Source organism: Sceloporus occidentalis, unplaced genomic scaffold, assembly GCF_023333645.1.
Source record: "Sceloporus occidentalis isolate IW3139 unplaced genomic scaffold, rSceOcc1.0.p SCAF_1, whole genome shotgun sequence".
NCBI classification, from domain to species: Eukaryota; Metazoa; Chordata; class Lepidosauria; order Squamata; family Phrynosomatidae; genus Sceloporus; species Sceloporus occidentalis.
The window spans coordinates 22,533,170-22,547,771 of NW_028316981.1; the positions used below are offsets into that span (position 1 = coordinate 22,533,170).

Sequence of the window (14,602 nt, forward strand, 5' to 3'; positions counted from 1 at the left end):
CTGTTATTTGGACAATGTTTCCTTGAATGTCCTGCACAGGTTATTTTTTATTGGCCTCATGTCCTCCATTTTTCCTGGGATGTCCTCCTTTTGGCTCCTTTGCAGTCCTTGACATCTGCTCACCCTGCAAGAGCTTCCTGGCAAAGAAGAGCCAAAGGAACTACAATTCCCAGAGTGCCTTTCAGGGAGCCAAGAAAAAGCACCACCCACCAAAAGACTACATTTCCCATGGTGCTTAGCGAGGCCAACACAAAAGGCTGCGGGAGGAGTCTGACCCAGCAATGGGAGGCAGCTGGTGGGACCAGTTTGGATCCTGGGGGCTCTTTGGGGCCAGAATTTAAAGAGGAAGAGGAGCCATGGAAGCTGGTGAGTCAAGCTGGAGATCATGCAGGCGGAGGATTGATTGACTGATTGACTGATTGATTGATGGGAGTGCTTTTGTGCAATTCCTGTCTTACATCACATGCCAGGCATTGTTGTTGTGTGCCTTTTGGTTTGGAGTCCTTTCTCACTTATGGCAACCCTAAAGTGAACCTAACATGGGTTTTTTCTTGGCAAGGTTTCTTCAGAGGGGGTTTGCCATGGCCCTCCTCTGAGGCTGAGAGAGTGTGACTCTCCCAAGGTCAACCCAGTGGGTTTTTATGCTGGAACAGGGATTCAAACCCTGGTCTCCAGAGTCATAGCTGCCTTGGATCCCAGTCTTGGGAGGAAAGTGGGATACAAATAAACATAATAATAATAATAATAATAATAATCACAGAATCGTAGAATCGTAGAGTTGGAAGAGACCGCAAGGGCCATCCAGTCCAACCCTCTGCCATGCAGGAACTCTCAATCAAAGCATCCCCATTGACAGATGGCCATCCAGCCTCTGCTTAAAGACCTCCAAGGAAGGAGCCACTACTACACTCCCAGGAAAGAGTGTGTTCCACTGCCAAACAGCCCTTATTGTCAGGAAGTTCTTCATAATGTTGAGGTGGAATCTCTTTTCCTGCAGCTTGCATCCATTGTTCTGCGTTTTAGTCTCTGGAGCAGCAGAAAACAAGCTTGCTCCCTCCTCAACATAACATCCCTTCAAATATTTAAACAGGGCTATCATATCACCTCTAAACCTTGATCTAGACACTATACTTCTATTGATGCAGCCTAAAATCGCATTGGCCTTGTCAGCTGCCGTATCACATTGTTGACTCATGTTCAGTTTGTGGTCTCCTTGGACTCCTAGATCCCTTTCACACTTTGTTTCATTCAGCCAGGTGTCCCCCATCCTATATCTGTGCATTTTATTTTTCTGCCCTAAGTGCAGTACCTTTACATTTCTCCGTGTTGAATTTCATTTTGTTAGCTTTGGCCCATTTTTCTAGTCTGTTCAGGTCATTTTGAATCTTGATCCTGTCCTCTGGGATATTAGCTACTCCTCCTAATTTGGTGTCAGTTATCTGCAAATTTGATAAGTATGCCCCCAATTCTGTCCTCCAAGTCATTGATAAAGATGTTGAATAGCACTGGGCCCAGGACAGAGCCCTGTAGGACCCCACTGGTCACTTCTCTCCAGGATGAAAAGGAGCCATTGTTGAGCACCCTTTGGCTTCGGCAAGTCAACCAATTACAAATCCATGTGACAGTTGCGTTCTCTAGTCCACATTTTACAAGCTTGTTTGCAAGAATGTCATGGGAAACCTTGTCGAGGCCTTACTGAAATCAAGATATACTATGTCCACAGCATTCCTTTTATCTACCAAGCTGGTAATTTTATCAAAGAAAGAGATCAGATTTGTCTGGCATGACCTATTTCTCTGAAACCAGTGTTGACTTTTTGTGATTATGGAATTGCCATCTAGATGTTCACAGGCTCTCTGTTTAATGATCTGCTCTAGAATTGTCTCCAAAGCAAGTGAGGAATTTGCTAGACCTTGAGGATTTGGCTGAGTTTGACTTCCAGCAAATATCAGGATAGTTGAAGTCACCCATCACTACTACACTACACTACAACAACAACCCATAATCCAAACAATAAACATGATAATAATAATAACAACAACCCATAATCTAAATAACATGTAATAATTTAATTCTGTCTTATTGTATCAGTTTTGTATCACATTTTAGTTCTTCTGTTTGTTTGTTTAATATTGTAAGCTGCTCTGAGTCCTAGTTTTGGGGAAAGAGCGAGATACAAATAAATATCATCATCATCCATCATCTTCATCCAACACTCAAATCACTACACAACACTGGCTCTCAAGATCACCTTAAGGTTGCCATAAGCTAGACATGACTTGAACGCACATTACAACCATTCTTCTATTGACCTAAATCTGTTTAACTAATCTGGAAGCTGAAGTCCAAAAATACCTGGAGGACCAAAGTTTGGGAACCATGGCTCTAGATGGCAAAGAAAACAATTTCCCAATGTTTTTGGACATTCTTGGGCCACATTAGGTCCTTGAGAGGTCTTTTTTAAAAAAACAACAGGTAGAGAATGCAAGCCACTTCTTGTTTCAAAGAAAAATTGCCCAGGGCCTAAATTGGTCCAGTACACACACACATATATGCACAACATGCTGGGAATGCCCTTTGCACATTTAGGAGGAAGAGGTGACCAGATGACCTAGCGGCAAAGGAAGACAAGGCACCACAAAATGTTTGACATTCAAGAAAAATGGAGGACGTCCCAACATAAAAGCTAAAACACACAGAGAAATGCAAATTCATGCTTCTTAGTCATGCTGTAAATGGAGGACATTTTGGAATGCCTCCTGGACAGAAGGTTGAAATGTCTTGGAAAAGGATAAATGGTCCCCCTAGGGAGGTTGGACAAGAAAATTGAGCTCTGGGAGGCCTTGGGGGGCAGTATAATCACCCTGGTGGGGTCACATACCTTGCCCACCCCTGACATAACTCAACAAATGACTTGAAGGTACATACACATATATTTCAGATGAGCTTTGGCATTCTGGGACATGGATGGATGAATGACAGCAGGCTCTCTTAATTCTTGCAGGTGAAAAGTGGATCAAGAGAGAAAACAAAGAGAGCACTCCCCAGCCAATGGATCCTACACCAGTTGATGCTGCAGAACTTCCCGAGATGCTATTAGAGGAGAACACAGACTCTCTGGATTCTGAGCATCCCAAAGGCCAACCAAAGGACTTGGAGGTCCCTGAGGATACCTTTGCTGGGGTGATCTGTTTGGACTATGAGAACAGCCCTGCAAAGGTCCACCCGGATGACCGGCCATTCAAGTGCAACGTGTGCAACAAAAGCTTCCGCCACAGCTCCAGCCTTTTAACCCACCGGCGCCTGCACACTGGGGAGAAGCCATACAAATGTACAGACTGCGGGAAAAGCTTCAATACCAGCTCGGCCCTCATCGTCCACCGCCGGACCCACACAGGAGAGAAGTCGTACATCTGCTCAGACTGTGGGCGGTGCTTCAGCGAAGGCTCGGTCCTGATCAAGCACTGGCGCATCCACACAGGGGAGAAGCCCTACAAGTGTTCCCTCTGCGGACGGGGCTTCCGGCAGAGCTCACAGCTGCGGGCCCATGAGCGGACCCACACGGGGGAGAAGCCCTATGGGTGCCAGGACTGCGGGAAGTGCTTCAGCACCAGCTCGAACCTCTCAGCCCACCAGCGGACCCACACAGGTGAGAAGCCCTACATCTGCACGGAGTGTGACCGCCGCTTTGGGCACAAGTCCCACCTCATTTCTCACCAGAAGACCCACACAGAGAAACACCATGCGTGCCCTGACTGCCCGGCTAGTTTCCGCATGATCCACCAGCTCCTGGTCCACCGCAAGTCCCACCAGGAGGACCGACGTTACAAATGCCTCTTGTGCGGGAAGACCTTCAGCTACAGCTCGGCCCTCCTGGCCCACCAGCGGATGCACATGGGGGACCGGCCCTTCACGTGCCTCGAGTGCGGGCGGAGCTTCATCCGCAACTCAGACTTGAACAAGCACCAGAGAATCCACACGGGGGAGAAGCCTTACGAGTGTCCTGAGTGCAGGAAGAGGTTCAACCAGAGCTCCCACCTGGTCAGTCACCGGAGAGTCCACTTTAAAGGAACAACCAAAAATCCAGATGCAAACATGAGTGCTCCAGTTGGACAAGAAATAGAATCTTCTTGAGGTGACAGAGCTGCTGTTGTTACATATTATGAAGGCTGCACACAAACCTAGGATTCTATTTCACTGAGCACCGGGAGGGTCTTAACATCTGAGTAAACATGCAGAGAACTGCACAGATTGATATACAAAGAGGACTGCATTTCAAGATGAGGGGGGGAAATTCTGCTTTGAGGCAGTTTAGATTTTTCATCAAGCGAAGCTGAGTTTTGTGCTCTTCAATGCCTTATGCCATGGGTGGGTAAAGTGAGACCCTGGGGTGTACATGGCTTTCCAGGATGTTTTTGTGGCCCTCCAGATCTCCAGACTGACCTGCTTCTGCCCCCACCCCCCAAAAAAAGGTAAATTGCTGCTGCCCCAGAAGCATCAGGTGCAAAAAATTGCCTTGTAAATAAGTTTCAAGGCATCATGTTTAACATCAAAAAAATTACCCATTTTTGAAAACCAGAAATGGACTTCCATTCACTTTAGGAGTTTTGTTGTATTTTTAAGAAATCCATGCGGTCCCCAGAGGGTCCTGGGGTATAAAAGTGGCTTCTAGATCTACCAGTTGCCCACCTCTGCCTTATGCAAATTTATCTGTATTTGTTTTATTTTTTTCCCTTTGGGTCACAGGAATGGACAGAGAGATTCAACATCCAGAAGCATTTTCCTCTTGACAGTAAGAAATCCTGACTAGCTTCTGAGATCTTGCCAGGTGTTGCTCACATGCATTTAAGCCTATCTCTGCTGCAAGAGGTCTAGAAACCTGACTTTTTTTTTTTAATGGAACATAAGATTCCTGGGGTGCTGAAATCTGTGCCCTGTATGTGTCTTATGCGAGTGTGCAATGCACAGTATATTTCAAGCAACAGAGGTAAAGGTGATGTTTCTCTCATCTAGAAATCATTTTGGTTCAAGCTTAAACATGAGTGATATAATTGGTGAGTGATGTTTCATGGAGGGGATGAGGACCAGATGCCTTAAGTAGTGGTGATACAGAGAAAGAAAATAATAATTTAAACTGGAATAAGCTTATTTTCCATGGGTCCGATTTTCATTCACTTCCATCCATCTGTTTTCTAAATGAATTTAATACCAATAACTACGTTCTGCCAGGATTTTTCCTGTTTCTTAATAAAACATTAAATGACAGCTAGTCTTAACAAAGAAGAGAAATTGTATTTTTAGAAGAGAACTATTGATGCACACAATGAATTGTTTCCATTTGCTGCAGAATCCAGACATAGATTTTCCAGGTTACTCTGGAGGAGCTGTTTTTTTTTTATTCCCACATAAATCATCAGATGGTGTGTGGAGTTAGGTTGTATGAGATTCGCAGACACCAGCACTTTGTTGTCTGTGATGTATCCATGAGAGCTAATACAACATCTGTCATGTCATGATGGGTTCATTTAGGGCAAGGATGGAATATGTGCAGTCCTCCAGATGTTGAATTGGAGCTCCCAGCACCTATCACCTCTGACTGTGCCAACTAATGCTGCTTGGGAGATGGAGTTCCAAAAGTATCTCAAGGGCTGCACCATTCCAGCTTTTGATTTAGTTTTGAGGGGTCTTATGCATGCACTTGAGAGCCAGCATGGTGTAGTTTGAGTACTGGACTAGGAGGACCCTGAGAGACCAGGGCTCAAATGCGTGCTCAGCCACAGCAGATCCCATTCATTTCAAGGGGTCCACCATAATGCAGGATGGAACTTAAATTTGTCCCAGGTGTGGTGCCCTTGAGTGCCCAGATGCTGCTGGATTGCAACTCTCATTATTCTTAGCATGGTCAATTATTTTGTGTAACGGGAGTTGTAGTTTAGTAACTATGGAGACAGAAGGTTAGGAAGAATTGAATGTTAGTAGTATTGCTTGAAGTTGTATGTGCCTTTTCAATGTTGTCCTGCAGTAGCTGTTTAACAGTTTACCAAGAAACAAATAATATAGTTTTATCAAGGTGTTAGGGTTAGGCACTTGAAAATATACCTTATTTAACTGCTGACAACCATGAATATATTTTATAACTATGTAATCATGACAGGACAAGCTAATTTTCTCATAACTGAGTTGGACAGGTATACTCAAGACTGATAAACAAGTACAAATTTCAGATGTTAAGGTGTCAGAATAATTCCATAAATTTGATCTGTCCTCTCATGCTAAATACATATATCTCTCATTCTTCAGAATTTCCAGAAATTAAGCATCTGTAATTTACAAATGCCTCAAAGGTTGAAGCATTTGTAGGAGAGAAGAGGCCTGAGGGAAAGCTGTCTACAAGGCGGGCTTTAAAAAATGTGAACACTGTGCAGCCAAGACCTGTCAGCTTTAGCCAGCATAGCCATTAGTGAGGAATGCTGAGAGCTGCGGTTCAACAACATCTGGAGATCTACACCATTCTCACCTTTGGTATACCTATAGGTCATCTAGCTGTCCCTAGAGCAAGGCCCTTCAGAGATTTTTGGACTGCAGTTTCCACCAGCCCCAGCCAACATAGCCAAAGGCAAGGGATGCTGAGAGTTGCAGTCCAGCGACAGCTCAAAAGCCATGGTTCTCCAAGCCCTGCCTTGGATCTCAACAGGTAGCTTTTAGGCCATCGAAACAAGCTCCTGTAGCTTTTAAAACTTAAAATGGAAGTGCATAAACAGAAGATGGTTTTGCATTTAAACTAGATGTGAAGTCTATTTGCCATCACAATGCTGTAGACGTCTGGAAAGGAAAAAACGTACAGTGCTAGGAGTAGGGGGGACAGATTATTTATATCCCGCCTTCCTCACAGTACAGGGACAAAATTTAAAACAGTCTAAGTTAAAACAGTATGAAACATGAAAACTACAATGTTTAAAAAACAATTAAACAATTAAAACGATTAAAACATTATTAAAATTTAAATTTTAAAACTAAAAATATGGAACACTTCACAAATTTGCATGTCATCTTTGCACAGGGGCTATGCTAAACAGAACAGGTGCAATTTTCTCAGATGGTACAGGCTCATTTTCTCTACCAATAAAATCAATGGCCATTACTTCTGCTGGTGTTGGTCATTTCAAAAATAGGCACCGACACTTTTACATTGTGTACTTAGTTACGAATGCTAACATCTCCTGGCCTGACCACCCAAGCTCACCTTAACAGCCAACAGCCACATTTTACAAAGGAGGTCTTCTGTTCAGCTGCCAATCAAGGCACAAGGATTATGACTTTCCAGCCTGCTCCCACCAGCAAGTGGGGCTGTCACTGTCAAAGTGGGACCCCTCTCTTGCATCCCTTGCACCCCAGACAGTAGCTGAACTGGCCTTCTTTCTTCTGTGTGGCTGCTGGCTGCTAAGGTGGGTTTGAGGTAGCATTTCTGATCACAGAAATAGTGCCACGATTGTGACTACACAGTCTCACTGAACATGGAGCTGTTACAGATCCGTAACTCTAGTACATGAATCTGACTGCAATACAAAATGCTAGGCTCTTCTCTGTGCCAACCTAGGGATGTAATCTGAGCTGGGATCGGAGCCCCACCCATAACCAAGGATGAAGTCTCTCTTTTGAAAAAAGGCTGGAGGGGAACGTAAAGATCTGGTCCCCATTCTCAGCATTAAAAAATGCTACCTCTCCTTCTTCATAATCCAGGCAGACCAGGATTCTTCTGTAGGGCTTGGTAGGGTGCAAAGGGGTTGGAGGGGAGGTCAGGGCCCGGTAATGGTTGGCCCCCAAGTGTTCTAAAGACCAGATCCCCTCTTCAGGATGGAATCTTAATTTCGTCTTCCTGTTCACGGACTTCCTGGCCACCCCCACAGCCCAGCAGCCCTCTTCCACCACTTCCACCTCCCAGGAGTGCCTCCCTGAGATAAACCCTTCACAGCCAAGCACACAGGGGTACACGCTGAACTGTTCCCAAGAGTTGGCACGCTTCTGCCTCTTGTTTCCCAACCATGCACTCTTCCTGTTGTCAGATAGGATGAGGTAGGGTCCTGCTGTGTCCAGATCCAGAGTCACATTTGCTGCAGAAAGACAACAAAGGAATAGAAGGGTTAAGCCAGGCCAGCTTGCACCATTCAATTACCAAAGGATGATGCACAATTCTTACAGTGGGGTCTTTTAGCTCTGAGCCTTCCTGGCCAATCCACTACTGAAAATCAAGGTTTAAAAGGACACCCCAGTGACCCAGATTCAGTATCATGGCAGAAAATAAGTGGTTCATTGAGGCTCATTAAGCAGTCTAAGGAACACTGTTAAATAGTAAGTGCAATTATTAAATGCAGAACTGGGGAATCAGCAGCCATGAGATTTAATTGAGTTTTCCTGAAGTTCCCATTCAGCCCTCTGGAGTTCCTGAGATAGCCAAAAGCCACAAAAGAACAATGCCTTTATTGGCCAACCAAACTGCACAAAACATATCATGCAAGCTTATCCCAAAGCTTCACTGACTTCTTCATCAGGCAAGAGATATTTTTAAAAATCACACAGTAGGAGAAAAAAAAAGTAATGGCAATAGTCTCTGTTGTAGTTCAATTGGTTTAGAGGCCAGCTTGTGCCACTAATGCAAGCAGAGGCCACTCCCTTCTTGGACATGTGGGTACCGAGACATAGGACAGTAAAATTTAAACTCCATTAGCAGTCATAAAAATGTTGTGTTTGCAATGAAAAAATTGTTGGCCTTACAGAATTTAGTCAGATTGTTTCCTGCTTTGTTTTTTTAGCCCAGGCCAATTTTCTTAAAGTCTTTGATTCTGCTCCATTTCAGATCTTCAGGAGAAGGCTTTCTCTCTGTTTCACCAGCATCGCAGCCTTGCCTGGTGAGGACATGAGAGAAAGCCTTCCCGGTGGCTGCTCCCAGCCTCTGGAACTTCCTTCCATGGAAATTTACGCTGGCGCCCCCACTCCCTGCATTTCGGCAGCAAGCAAAAACATTTTTATTTAAGCAGGCTTTAAACATATAATCTGGACAGGGTTCTTATGTAATTTTACACTGTTTTTATTTGATGTTTTTATTTCATAAAATCATAGAATCATAGAGTTGGAAGAGCCCCAAGGACCATCCAGGCTAATCCCATTCTACCCTACAGGAACTCACAATCCAAGCATCCCTGACAGATGTCTTTCTTGGACATCTTATGTCTTTCTTGAAAAGTTCCTTCTTTTCTTTATTGTCATTGTTAACAGCCCTCAAGTCAACTTCGATCTCTGGTGAGCCTCCAAGATAACCTGTCCTCAGTGGACCTGCTCAGTTCCTGCAAACCTAGGACCATGTACTCTTTGTTTGAGTCTATCTATTTGGTGTGTGGTATTCTTCTCTTTCTGCTGCCTTTTGTCTTTCCAAGCATCATCATTATTATTATTATTATTATTATTATTATTATTATTAATTTATTTATATCCTGCCTCTCCCTGTATTGGATTGAGGCGGGTCTTTTCTAGTGAATCATGTCTTCTCATGATATGGACAGAGTACCATAGCCTCATTTTTTTAGCTTCTAGGGAAAATTCAGATCTGATTTGCTCTTGTATTTATTTGTTCCTTCTTTTCTTATCCCATATCAATTACAAGCAGCATATTCTTCCATTAACAAATTATTTCAGAATCCCAAATACCTAAGTTATGATCTGTAGTGAGATCTATAATGATGGGAATGGTCTATGCTAATGGACTATGTTAGTGTAAAAAACCATCTTTCTTTATTTCATACCTATAGCTATTGCTGAGGACACGTCCTCTTCCTTTTCTTGGTGTTTAGTTAATAAAGATGCTGGGGGGAAAAGCAGAGAGAGAAAGAGAGAGAGAAGTAAGGCTTACGTTTTCATGCTGCAAGGTTTTTGATACATTACATATTTTGGTGCTATTAAGGCAATAACTACATTTGTGATGGACACACAATAAGACTGGATTGAGAGAGAAGAACTGGAGACAAAAGTCAGGACACAAGGGAAGAATTTAAACGTTCTCTGCGTGCCTGTCATTTCTTTCCTGAATCATAGAATCATAGAGTCGTAGAGTTGGAAGAGACCGCAAGGGCCATCCAGTCCAACCCCCTGCCATGCAGGAAATCTCAATCAAAGCATCCCTGACAGATGGCCATCCAGCCTCTGCTTAAAGACCTCCAAAGAAGAAGACTCCACCACACTCCCAGGGAGTGTGTTCCTTTGTCGAACAGCCCTTACTGTCAGGAAGTCATTCCTAATGTTGAGGTGGAATCTCTTTTCCTGTAGCTTGCATCCATTGCTCCGGGTCCTAGTCTCTGGAGCAGCAGAAAACAAGCTAGCTCCCTCCTCAATATGACATCCCTTCAAATATTTAAACAGGGCTATCCTATCACCTCTTAACCTTCTTCTTTTCTCCAGGCTAAACATCCCCAGCTCCCTAAGTCGTTCTTCATAAATCATGGTTTCCAGACCCTTCACCATTTTTGTCGCCCTCCTTTGGACACACTCCAGTTTCTCAATGTCCTTTTTGAATTGTGGTGCCCAGAACTGGACACAATATTCCAGGTGGGGCCTGACCAAAGCAGAATAGAGTGGCACTATTACTTCCCTTGATCTAGACACTATACTTCTATTGATGCAGCCTAAAATCGTATTGGCCTTGTTAGCTGCCGCATCGCACTGTTGACTCATGTTCAACTTGTGATCTACTTGGACTCCTAGATCCCTTTCACATGTTGTCTCCTTAAGCCAGGTGTCCCCCATCCTATATCTGTTCATTTCATTTTTCCACCCTAAGTGCCGTACCTTACATTTCTCCATGTTGAAGTTCATTTTGTTAACTGTGGCCCAGCTTTCTAGTCTATTCAAGTCATTTTGAATTTTGATCCTTTCTGGAGTATTAGCTATTCCTCCTAATTTGGTGTCATCTGCAAATTTGATAAGTATGCCCCCAATTATTCATCCTTCTCCTTGTGAAGATGACAAAAACAGATGTGGCAAAAAGAGAGAGATCCAATCAGAAGAAGCTTGGATGACCTAAGGATTTTAGTAGTTTTTACAGATACAAAAGATGGAAAGAACACTGGCAATAATCCAGAGCTGGTCAATGCTTGTTTACCTTTGCATTTCTTTAGAGTATCCACTAGAGAAACAGTATTCTTAACAAATATATTGAGTTTGTTTTTTAAATCGAGAGGAGTCTCCGATAGTAGATGAACATGTCTCTTCTTAGATCTAGAGAAGAGAAAATCCACAGTTGACTTATTCTTGTACACACATATTTTAAAAGAGTGAGATCATTTTAGAGCCCAATACTAAACAGGAAGTCACTTCAGCAAGTTGATCTTGCTATAGCTCATCAAAATGCACTTTCAGGTCTGTTTGCTTAACCTTCTTACTTCTTTCATCATGTGTTTTCATGGTCTAGAATTCTTTCAGTCCCTCTACCATTCACTTATTCTATTCACCCCATGTTAGCTTTCCCTTCTGCTCACTGCACTCCCCCCTTTGCACATATTCAGTCTCCTTCAAACATTTTTTCTTAACTGATCCATATCATCATTCCCTTCTTCCTACATACCTATCTACATTTTTGTCTGTCCTAGCCACCTGCCAAAGTTGAAGGGATGGGAAATGCACAGCCCTGTAGACTTTTGGACTTACTCTCATCAGCCCTAGCCAGCACTGCCAATGAATGGGGATGGAGGGAATTGCAGTTCAACATCTGTAGACCACACATTCCCCATCCCTGCTACACACCCACAATTACACTCCCCATAGTTCATCTCCTGCCACAGCTAGGAAAATTTACTTTTTTGGACTACAGCTCCCAGAATATTCCAGCAGAGGGATTCTGATAGTAATAGTCCCTGCTATTCTTCCAACTCTTTATTTCCCAACATCCACCTGGTTCCTTTTGTTGTAATATGGGAAACCTTTGTCAAAGCTTTTTAGTGCAGCTGGTTTATACATTTCACAGTGAGCACTCGGGAATCAAGCAATTGTATATGCCCACACAAATATACATTCAGACTCTTTGTAAAAAAAAGAGTAGAAAAAATCTACATACCTGCTTAATATATCCTTGACATTCTGGAGATGTGATAAAGGAGAGAAAACAGAGTAACACTATGAATGTATTTGCCAGTAAGACCTGTTTGAGAATTGAACAGATTACAGGTTGTGTCTCTCTTATCCAAAATGCTTGGGACAACAGTTTTTTCCGATTTTGGAATATTTGCACATACATAATGAGATATCTCAGACGTGTGTGTGTGTGTGTGTGTGTGTGTGTTGTGTGCCCTTTTCTTGGTAAAATTTGTTCAGAGGTGGTGGGAGATGGGGCCCAAGTCTAAATATGAAATTCATTTATGTTTCATATACCCTTATACACATAGTCTGAAGGTAATTTTAGACATAATATTTTTAATAATGTTGTTCCTGAAATAAACTTTGTGTACACTGAACCATCAGAAAGCAAAGGTGTCACTATCTCAGCCGCCACGGGCACAACCTTTGTCGGGGGATTTTATACCGTGGTTGAATGGCTGCCTCTCAGGGATGCTTTAGCTGTGGACTCCTGCAGTGGCCTGTGAAATTTTATCCATCTCTATTACTCTGTGTTGAACAACAATTGGCTGTGCACCAATCTGCAGGTTCACACTACATAATTATAGGGTTCTGATTCCACTTTAACTGCCAAGGTTCCATGCTATGGAATCCCAGGGATTGTAGTCTGTTAAGTCACCAGAGATCTCTGGCAGAGATACAGCCAAGGCAGTTAAAATGGAATCATAGTGGTATAGCTGTGTAGCATGAATGGACCCCTGCTGATAATCCTTTTTTTTCTGCCGAGAAAATTCCTTGATAGAGTTGCCTTAGGGTCATTCTAAGTCAGAAACAACTTGAAGAACAACAGGAACAACAACTAGATCTCAGAAGTCATTTAAAGGCACCATTTTGAAATAGGTTCAGGACAAAGTAATACCTTTTTCATAGTCGATAAATAGCATCTGCAGTTTACCACATAAAATGGGATGGGATTTGTACAGCCCTCCAGATATTGTTGGACTGCAGCTCTCATCAGCCCTAGCGAATACAGACAATGATAAGGAATTCTAGGAGTTGCAATTCAGCAACATATGGACAGTTGTATGACTCCTACCTCTGACACAAGAAGATGAAGTAATGATTGCTAAACTTAGATGGTATAAACAAACATACCTTAGTAACTCATCAACAGAAAACAGAAACTGTTACATTCTTTTTTTAAAAAAATGCTTTGATCCTTCACACCTTTACCAAGATGTACATTGCCTAGTGTATAATATCCCACATCTAGTCAATGCTGAATCCAATTGTCCCAGATCCCCATACGTTTGTTTGTTTTCTGTCGCGAGGCAAAAAAATTGGATTCCCACCTGTAAGAATTCACTATCCGGCTGTTTGCACTTCTCCTCCATCTCACTGACCAAGTCCACAAGAAGAGAAATCTTCTCAGAATATTTAGTGTCATTTTCCTTCTGCTCTTTCTTTATTTCCAACTTCAACTCATTCAGCTGGTCCAGAAGAGCCTGTTCTTTTTCTTCAAGAAGCTGATGTAACAACTCAGATTCAGAGGTCACCTTCCTCCATTCAGCATTTAACGTCTCCTATAATTTCAAGGATGAGATAGCGCTAACATTAAAGTGCTATGGACAATGAAGCTGCTAGTTTACATAGGCAGCAGAATGAGGTGATGATAGAATGGATATTGTGTTTCTCCAGAAACCACATTTTTGCATGTTTCACAACATTAAATATTTTAGGCAAGTTATTATTCTTTTTTTTAAAGAGCTCTTACCACTTCAGGACAAATATTTTGGACCAGTACTCTTTTTTTCTGGGTTTCTATTTGTGCAGTATCATAAGGAAAGCTTGCTCCCCTGTTCCTGCTTGAGTTCAAGAATGGAGGCACTAGTAAAATGGAAGACAGGATAACTCCTGCCAGTTTTCTAAACCAGCCATAGCAGATGGAGAACTGTTTGTTCTCTAATGAGAGATGATTGAAGGCTGGAGATGAAAAAGTTAAGTCATCTTAACGCTCAAACACCACAAAACCAGGTTAAGATGAAAACTGAATACACATGTATCTGGATTAGTGTGGCAACAGTTTTCAATGGCTTATTAGATACTTATATTTATTTCTTTACAAGGGATATTTATACATATCTTGTCCTTCCTCCAGTTGGCTCAAAGTGGTGGATTTGGCTCATCTGCTCCCCAAAACAACCCTGTGAGGTAGGCCAGGGTAACAGACAAAGCAATTGCCCCAGGTCACCTTGTGAATTTTATGACTTGGATGCTTATTACATGATGCTACTCCATTATTATAATGGTGCATTAATTCCACATTTGCCTCAGCCTTAGCACACAATATTGTGGTGCTCCCAGTTTTTTTCACACTGAAAATAATGCATCAATCACCCGCTTTCTCACTATAGTTGAGCAACAACTTTGAGTGGGAATGTTTTATTCTGCTTCACTGTAAAGATTATTGAATAGTGGAGTACTGTATACATGTGGTCTGGTT

The 14,602-nt window shown here is 42.7% G+C and overlaps 2 protein-coding genes and 1 non-coding gene across 3 annotated transcripts in view; 1 reads left to right on the top strand and 2 right to left on the bottom strand.

Moving 5' to 3' along the window:
* Positions 1-268: 268 nt before the first annotated feature.
* On the top strand, positions 269-4,699 carry LOC149321150 (uncharacterized). The gene is made up of 2 exons (XM_089516219.1): positions 269-366; positions 3,005-4,699. Exons 1-2 carry the CDS (start codon positions 357-359, stop codon positions 4,132-4,134), a joined length of 1,140 nt encoding a protein of 379 aa, XP_089372345.1. The 5' UTR covers positions 269-356; the 3' UTR covers positions 4,135-4,699.
* A 1,540-nt stretch (positions 4,700-6,239) lies between these two features.
* The window catches only part of LOC149321151 (zinc finger protein RFP-like), a 34,700-nt gene continuing 26,337 nt past the window's right edge, over positions 6,240-14,602 (bottom strand). Inside the window, exons 4-8 of the mRNA XM_089515997.1 lie at positions 13,452-13,682; positions 12,101-12,123; positions 11,150-11,265; positions 9,798-9,857; positions 6,240-8,111 (exon numbers count right to left, since the gene is read on the bottom strand). Of these exons, the coding sequence (XP_089372123.1) occupies positions 7,594-8,111; positions 9,798-9,857; positions 11,150-11,265; positions 12,101-12,123; positions 13,452-13,682 (948 nt within the window). The 3' untranslated portion in view covers positions 6,240-7,593. The remainder of the gene's footprint in view (positions 8,112-9,797; positions 9,858-11,149; positions 11,266-12,100; positions 12,124-13,451; positions 13,683-14,602) is intronic.
* LOC149321152 (U6 spliceosomal RNA) lies at positions 7,016-7,121 on the bottom strand. Its single transcript, XR_016279496.1, has one exon. It is a non-coding gene; the product is annotated as a U6 spliceosomal RNA (small nuclear RNA).